Source organism: Nicotiana sylvestris, chromosome 6 (genome assembly GCF_000393655.2).
Source record: "Nicotiana sylvestris chromosome 6, ASM39365v2, whole genome shotgun sequence".
NCBI lineage: Eukaryota > Viridiplantae > Streptophyta > Magnoliopsida > Solanales > Solanaceae > Nicotiana > Nicotiana sylvestris.
The window spans coordinates 14,022,751-14,031,355 of NC_091062.1; the positions used below are offsets into that span (position 1 = coordinate 14,022,751).

The 8,605-nt window shown below is 35.2% G+C and overlaps 2 protein-coding genes across 2 annotated transcripts; both read right to left on the bottom strand.

Annotated features, from left to right (window-relative positions):
- Positions 1 to 1,880: 1,880 nt before the first annotated feature.
- On the bottom strand, positions 1,881 to 4,488 carry LOC138870285 (uncharacterized). The gene is made up of 3 exons (XM_070148079.1): positions 4,446 to 4,488; positions 3,288 to 3,641; positions 1,881 to 2,290 (listed from the first exon to the last, which is right to left on the bottom strand). The coding sequence occupies exons 1-3, from the start codon at positions 4,486 to 4,488 to the stop codon at positions 1,881 to 1,883; spliced, it is 807 nt and encodes a 268-aa protein (XP_070004180.1).
- A 2,740-nt stretch (positions 4,489 to 7,228) lies between these two features.
- On the bottom strand, positions 7,229 to 8,243 carry LOC104212324 (ethylene-responsive transcription factor ERF017). The gene has a single exon (XM_009761544.2). The coding sequence runs from the start codon at positions 8,149 to 8,151 to the stop codon at positions 7,480 to 7,482; it is 672 nt and encodes a 223-aa protein (XP_009759846.1). The 5' UTR covers positions 8,152 to 8,243; the 3' UTR covers positions 7,229 to 7,479.
- Positions 8,244 to 8,605: the final 362 nt, after the last annotated feature.

The window sequence follows — 8,605 nt, forward strand, 5'->3', positions numbered from 1 at the left end:
AGGTTCCATAAATAGAGCATGTATAAGAAATGCAGTAGAAACGACGATTAAGCACCAATAAATAACCATCAAACACTTTTTGGGACAACCTATTTTTGTTTCATATCCAAAAAGACTTCAATATATAAGAATTTATATTTCTCGAGCCAAGCAATAAGCATCTCAAAGTATTTTTATTGACGAACTTAATATATTTTAAAAATATAATATATCTTTTTTATAGAAAAAAATTATTATTCAATCTTTTGAAGTCCAATTGCTTAGCACGATAAGATTCTAATTAATCCATAGACACATAAATGACTAAAAAGTAGTTTGTTTAAATAAATAAATAAATTCTGTTAGTCAAAAGTCTACCTTACAAGTTTTCGGCAAAAAATTAATGAGAAAATAACAAATATATCATAAGTGCCAAAAAATTAAATTTAGATTACTTTGTTTCCTAAAAATTATTTTTATTGATATTACTTATGATAGTTTGAAAAAATTTACAATACCTCATACATGAAAGTGGGGCTACCCCAACTCAAGACTTTCTTATTGGTTGACCCAGCTCAAGGCTGATCTAAGGCTAATTAAGGTTGGGACAAATCTACAGTACTGATATCAGGAAGTTATTTTTAAGATTGTTGTTTAAAACGCAATCAGTATGTGCAATATATTTAAAATATGGTTACATTTTCTAATACAAATATAAAAAAAAAAACGTTTTAGGCCCTTTGACCTTCATTTTCTTTGTAAATGATAGTCTATGTGCTTTAATTATGGCACAAGTGATACTAGTAGGTTATAGAGGACTGAAAGCTAAATAGTACAATCTGAACAGAATATCAATTGTCTTTCAAATTATAAAGAAAAGCTTGTTCTTGTCCATCGTGTTTCAAGGGTTGGGAAGCTTGTCGAGCTAATAGGAAGGAAAAAATATTTAAAAAAGAAAAATAATAAATTGTACAAGACAAGATAAGATTTACGTGGTTCGGTAATTTTTGTCTACTCCACAGTTACAAAAAAATAGTTCTTTATTAATTGAAGAGAAAGAAGAAATTGAGGGGATAATCTGCAAATGAAAATGCACACCCCTTTTATAGGTATTTAAATGTCCTGCCAACGTAAGCGCTTAGATCTAAGAATGCCGACGTAAGTGCTTAGATCATAAGAATGATGACGTAAACTCTTACATCATAAGAAAAAGAATTCAAAGATAAATTCTTCCGTCTATTATTTTTCTTCTCTTTTTCTTTCTTTTGTTTTGTCTACTTTTCTTTCTTTCACATCCAACAACATATTAGCTCCTATCTATCTCCCCCTCAAACCTATGTTACATCAAAAAAGAAATTTAAAAAAAAGATTTGCTATTCTCTGGTGGCACCTTCACGCTATCTCTTGAAGGCTAACTGAGGAAGTGCACAACCTCTGTTTGTCAACACCGACAACTTTGGTCAACATGTTTGACGAGTTTTTTGATCCTGGTATCTTCTGCAGGAAAATAGTTCATTCACTTATCAACTCTCGGATGTGATGATACCTCAATTGGATGTGCTTTGATCTTGCATGAAATACTGGATTCTTGGCAAGATGAATTGCACTCTGCTGTGGCTGAAAAGCTCACAATTGTCATGCTCTTTACCTAGCTCTTTAAGAAAATTCTTGAGCCAAATCATCCCTTTTCCAACTTCTGAGATTGCCATGTACTCTGCTTCAGTGGTAGATGTCTTCTTCAAGGTCACCGTGCAAGAAAGAAGTTATAATATCTAGCTACTCCAAATGCAAATTTTCTGCAACTACGATACTTAGTACCAACTTGATAGTTGTTAATTTGACTACAGGAGAGAAGATCTCGGTATAGTAATTTCCTTACTTCTGCTAAAAGCCTTTTACTACTAATAGTTCTTCTTTCTCTTCTTACCATCATGCTCTTCCTTGACTCTATACACGCACTTATTCTGTAATGCCTTCTTTCCTTTTGGTAACTCTGTAAGTATCCATATTTTATTCTTTTGAAGAGAATTCATTTCTTTTTTCATGGCTAACTTCCACTTATCAGAGTTTATCACCTGCATTGCTTCAACAAAATACTCTGATTCTCCAACATCAGTCAGAAGTAAATAGTGGAGAGAGATAGTTAACCTGTCTGGAGCATTCGTGACTCTTTTAGATCTCCTTAATGTAGGTTCAAGAGTAACTGATCCTGAATTTGATTCAAGTTCTGACTCCAGATTTGGTTCTACATCTGATTCTATCTCCGCTTTCGATTTTGGTCCTGATCCAAATTCGGCTTCGGGTTCTTCATCTTCAATTTCAGAATCAGTTGTAATCCTTCTACCACTTCATTTTCTGAGATTTTTTCTAACTCAACTACTTCACATGTTTGTTTTCTGGTGCTGGTTGGTTCTACTTTTAGCTTGTCCTTGTACATCACATTTTCAATAAATGTGACATTCATGTGTCTTAGGATCTTTCTATTTTGATCATCCCAAAATTGACAACTAAAATTATCATCACCATAACCAATACAAAAATATGTTTTGGCTTAAGATCAAGCTTATCTCTATCATTAAAGTTTACATACACATAAGCAACACAAATAATAATTTAAAGATGTGAGAGAGTTACCTCCTTTCTTGTCCATACCTCCTCAGGGATTTCAAAATTCAGTGGTACAGAGCGTCCCCTGTTTATGAGGTAAGTTATCATGTTACCAGCCCTATCCCAAAAATATTTGGGCAATCCAAAATGTATTCTCATACTTCTGGCTCGTTCATTCAGGGTTATGTTCATCCTCTCAGCAACGCCATTTTATTTCGGTGTTCGAGGAACTGTCTTGATTATTCTGATTCCATTCTCCGAGCAGAATGCTTTGAGCTCTTGACTATCATACTCTCCTCCATTATCAGACTTCAGACATTTTAACTTTAGACATGTGTGATTTTCAACTTCAGCTTTCCGTCTTTTAAAGGTAACAAACACATCAGATTTATTTTTCAGAAAATAAACTCATACCTTTCTTGTGGAATCATCAATGAAGGTGACATAATAGTGTGAGCCTCCCAGAGAAGTTACAGGAGCGGGTCCCCACACATCTGTATGTACTAGTTCCAGCTTCTCTTTTTTTGGCATCATTCCCGCCTTTGAAAAACTAAATCTCTTTTATTTCCCGTAAATGTAATCTTCACACAAATCTAATTCAACATGTTTTAGGTTTGGCAACTTTTCTTTGGATGCCAACAATTTCATTCCCTTCTCACTTATATGCTCGAGCCTCCGGTGCCACAATGTTGTATCACAACCATGATCAACTGTTGCTATAGTATCTCTCTGTATTGCAGTTGCATATAGTGTTCCCTTCTTGAAGCCTCGTGCCACAACGAAATTTGCTTTGGTTATCTTCCATGATCCGTTACCGAATGTTGCTGTATATCCTTTACTATCAATCTGACTCATAGATATCAGATTTTTCTTGAGGCCAGGAACATGTCGGACATTTTTCAATTTCCATAATGTGCTTTGTGAAATCTTTATATGAACTTCACATTTTCCTACAATGTCCAGAGGTTCTCCATCTGCCAGATAAACTTTTCTGAATTTTCCAGCAATATAATTATGCAATAATTCTTTGCATGATGTAGAGTAAAAAGATGCACCTGAGTCCAGAATCCAAGATTCGACAGGATTGCTTGTATAATAAATTAGTGCATCACCAACTTGTTCAACAATTATATTTGCTTAATTTTCTTCCTTCTTCTTCTTTGGTTCTCTACATTGACTACTGTAGTGACCCTTTTTATCACAATTCCAACAAGTAATGTCCTTGCGATTTTTGGATTGCCCTCTTATCCTTGACTTTGATCTGCCACGACCATGACTTTGTCCTCTTTGGGTGCTTCCCCCTGTTTTCGGTATTAAAAGCAGATTATGGGGAATCACTTGATTTTGTTCGGCGAATATCTTCGCTTAGAACCAAGTCTATAATATCATTCAATTTGAACTTGGTACTTCCCGATGAACTGCTAGCTGCAATTACCGTTGCAGACCAACTCTCCGGTAGAGATGATAGTAGAATCAATGTCGTGACTTCGTCATCAAATGTTATATTAACAGAACTCAACTAATATTATATTAAACTCATTGATATGTTTTGTGACAGATCCACCTTCTGTCATCTGTAAGTTGAACAATCGACGCATCAAATAGATTTTTGAAGCAGATGGCTTCTAGTACATATTAGATAACGGATTCATAAGGCATGCAGTGGTCTTCTTGTTAATGATGTTAAACACCACATTTCGTGTTAGCATCAAACAAATCACACAAAGAGCTTGGCGATCTAATAGATCCCAATCCGCTTTGGCCATATTATCTAGTTTTACCTCGGTTAAAGGTAAGTGTAATCTTTTGTAGTACAAATAATCCTCTATTTGCATTTATCGGAAATTCGAAAACTTTACCATTGAACTTTTCAATCTTAACCTTCCCTTCTTCTAATGCCATTTTTCACAAAAGAAATTTATGTTAATAGTGCATATACCAATACCGTACTTTTTTTATCGAAATTACACAGTCTGTGCTCTGATACTAGTTGTTGGAAAGCGTATCAGGCTAATATAAGGGAAAAAATATTTAAAAGAGAAGTGCAATTAATTGCACAAGATAAGATTTACGTGGTTCGGCAATTTTTGCCTACTCCACGGCCACACAAAGAATAACTCTTTATTAATTGAAGAGAAAGAAGAAGTTGAGGGGATAATCTGCAAATGAAAATGCAGACCCCTTTTATAGGCATTTGAATGCCCTGCCGACGTAAGCGCTTAGATTATAAGAATGCCGACGTAACCGCTTAGATCATAAGAATGTCTACGTAAGCGCTTACATCATAAGAAAAACAATTCAAAGCTGAATTCTTTCGCCTATCATTTTTCTTCTCTCTTTTTCTTTCTTTTGTTTTTCTACTTTTTTTTTTACATGCAACATCAGGTTTGCTCTATCATCAAGTACTATTGATCTAAAAAGCAGTAATGTTAGTCGTAACTTCCATTGAGATATTGTGATCGCTTGCACGCTTGTCAAAGAAGCTAATTTCAATATTTAATGACAAAGACAAACAAATTATATTTTTTCATCAAATGAAGTATGAATGAGAAGAAAAGAACCATGGTTAAAATGCTAGTTTAATAAAACAAATCTTGTCCCTTTATATTTAAAGGGGCACGTGTCAACAATCTAAGACTCGACTGGAAAAAACTTGAGCAAGTATTACTAGAGTTAGGGGTGGGCATTCGGTATTTCGGTTCGGTATTTAAAAATTTCGGTTCGGTATTCGATTTATCACTTGTGTATACTAAATACCGTACTAAAATATTTCAGTACGGTTCGATATTTCTTATTTTGGTTCGGTACGGTTTCGGTATAGTTTCGGTTTAAACTAAATCTTTACTGTCTAGAGCTCCCAGCTGAAACATAATAGAGGATAATTCTTAACCATTGTTGGAACATTTCAAAATTACAAATAGTAGTCATTAAATTTCGAATCACTTAAGGTTCCTTTTCATTTTATTAGAATGACTTCTCCAGAATAACTACATGTATAATGCCCTCTGGCAAAATTATTTGCAACATCTTCCTTTCCTGAAATGAGCTGCTCAGGCTGGAAAAGCTGGCGATAAGTCCCAGTTCTCACCTCATCAATAGCAGTGGGTTTGAGATTGACAAATATAGCTCTTGGGACATGCTTCCCTGCACTGGTTTCACTAAAGAATGTATTAAAAGCATCATGTCATACACCAGGGGAGTTGTCACTGCAAGTACAACAAAGAACTTACTCATCAACATGCACTAGAACTCCACCCTTTAGCTAAAAGGAGGAGAAAAGAGAAACCACACCAACTTCCAACTCAAATAATTTACAGGTGGAAGTTGAATTGCTTGTCAACCATAAACTTGTGGGTCTTGTGACCATTGATATTGCCATGACAAAACTTTGCACATATCAGACAAAAATAACCTCTGGTTAGAAGGTTTCTTTTCATTTTGTTAGAATGAGATGATTGAGATTGCCACATTAAATTTCGAAATCACTTAAGGTTATTGGTATTTCGGTATACCGAAATGTCGAAATACCGAAATATCAAAAATCTAATACCGTATACCGAATCGAATTACCGAAATACCGAAATTTTTGTACCGAAATAAACCGAAATATCGAAAAAACCGAAACCGAAATACCAAATTAATTCGGTTCGATTCGGAATTCGATTTTTCGGATTTTATGCCTACCCCTAACTAGAGCAGATCCCCAGCCAGTTAAACTGCCATATTTTGAACATTAGGACAATGACCTCAAGTTTTCAATATCATTCTTTCTAGCTAATAAGTATTCCAGATGAAAACATTAGTTGGTGAGTACTACTCCCTTCGGTCCAAAATAAGTGATTTTTTGGCCTTATTTTGTGGTCCAAAATAAGTGAGTTTTTCAGATTTCAAGAATGAATGAATTATTTTTTTCCTACATTGCCCTTGGAGTTAATAGTATTGGAGTATGTGTTAGGAGTGTTTATGTGAAGAGAAAGTAAAGGCCAATATGGTCAATTTCATTGTTAATTAATGTTAAAAGGTGAATTTCTTAATCTGTGTGAAAACAACTAAAAAATCACTTATTTTGGACCGGAGGGAATAGCTCTTTTGACTTATGTAATAGGTGTTGACTTATTTTTATTTCTCCCAATCACGAGGAATTAATTAATCTGTTGGAGAGTTGACAACAATAATGATCCAGTAAAATCTCACTAGTAGGGTATGGAGAGAGTAGTGTGTACGCAGATCTTACCCCTACTTCGAGAAAGTAGAGAGATATTGTTTCCGAAAGGCCTTCGGCTCAAGAAGACAAAAAAAGACAATATATCAGTAACATCAACATAAATAATAGAAATAACAATATTATAAAAACCAGAAAATAGATGAAAATCAAAAGCAATAACCAGTAAATAGACCCGGCATATGAAAACGGAAAAGTAGTGAGAACACAACATTAACCACTAGCAGTATAAGACAAAAATCCTATCAGACTAGCCTTACAATGGTATGGAGTAGACATAGACTCAGCTACCTCCTAACTTACAACCCTAATGTTCGACCTCCACAACTTCATATGAAGCGTCATGTCCTCGTAAATCGAAAATCTGTTGGAGAGTTGATCTTGATAGTTAATCATTCTTTGGCTTGTCTTGTAAAAGAATTACGTATAAAATAACTTTCCATTTCCTAGAATAACAACCCATGGAACTTACATGGAACAAAACTTTTGCAGCCAGATGAAATTTAACAAGAGTATATCCTCCTAAGTATAGAATCACATATATTTGTAGCAATTCTAGCAGCTAAAAAATGTCCAGAATTGTCTACAAGTTACAATCGTAATATTCTAATTATTCTCTTTTCCTACCATAATATTAACCATTTCTTTTAAGTCCCAAAAAAATTGAATCGTCAAAAGTTCCAAAGAAATGAAGATCCTTGTAAATGGAACCCATCATAATTCATATAATTCTCTTCAGCAGTATTGTCCAAATTAGGCAATGGTGGCACATAATATTCACCTGATAAATCATCAAAACCTGGAAATATTCCAAAATTGGACATGTCATTTGTTGTCCCCATTGAAGAAAACATGTCCACAAATCCATTATCCAGGGTCATTTCCGTCTTTTCACTTTCCAACCCAGCTAATCCATTAGAAACCGAAACCGACGGACTCTCCGCACAAAACATTTCCGACGATGACGATGAAGGATCCGAATTCTCTCTCGGGTTAACCCAATTACCAACCCGGGGGTCCGAATCCGAATTCGCGAATTGAGCCGCTGCCACTTGAATTTCCGCCGGCGTCATGGACCTACCGTTAAGTATTTCCGGTGGATTTTCAGGAAAATTGAAATTTGCAGTTTTACCCCTCAAACAAAAAAGTGCTGCATCAAAAGCCCTCGCAGCTTTTTCTGCTGTATCATAAGAACCCAACCAAATTCTTTCTCTGCTATTTGGCAGTCTAACTTCTGAAACCCATTTCCCCCATTTCCTCTTACGTACTCCTCTGTACTTTGACGATGAAGAAGATGAAGATGGTGAATTTTCACAAGAATCTTTTCCGTTGGGTTTCACCATTGTTGTTAAATTCTTCAATAAAAAAAACAAGAATGTTGTGATTTTTGTTATTTTTTGATTGAAGAATATTTGATTTTGTGTCCTCGTTTGGTTTTTTTGACAAGAATTTGGAATTGGCGGCTTATATATAGTGTATGTTTTGAGAGTGAAAAGAGTGAGAGAGTGAGAGTCAACAGGCCGTGTTTTGGACTACGCGGTGGTGGGTTTTGTAGAATGAGAGGACCACGTGTGATTTTAAAACCTCGTGGATATATTTTGTTCTGTCGTGGAAGCTGGGTATAAGTTTGAGCTATGTTGCTTTTGGGTGCCACGTAGTTTGGACATTATTTGACATGTCAGCATGTTTTTGCTCTTTTTGTGGGACCTACTTTGACCCCTATTCGTCCTCCGTGTCTCCTTATGCTAGCTAGTAGTAAAAACTTTAGACTTTACCATTAAGGGTCGTGATCAAGTG

What these genes read in the sequence shown, in the direction of transcription:
- LOC104212324 (XM_009761544.2), bottom strand. Translation starts at nt 8,151, where the DNA reads ATGGTGAAACCCAACGGAAAAGATTCTTGTGAAAATTCACCATCTTCA.
- LOC138870285 (XM_070148079.1), bottom strand. Translation starts at nt 4,488, where the DNA reads ATGGCATTAGAAGAAGGGAAGGTTAAGATTGAAAAGTTCAATG. An exon ending in TAAGATTGAAAAGTTCAATG is followed by an intron (nt 3,642 to 4,445) that starts GTAAAGTTTTCG and finishes TTCTGGACTCAG; the next exon opens with GTGCATCTTTTTACTCTACA. An exon ending in TATAGCAACAGTTGATCATG is followed by an intron (nt 2,291 to 3,287) that starts GTTGTGATACAA and finishes CTGAAATTGAAG; the next exon opens with ATGAAGAACCCGAAGCCGAA.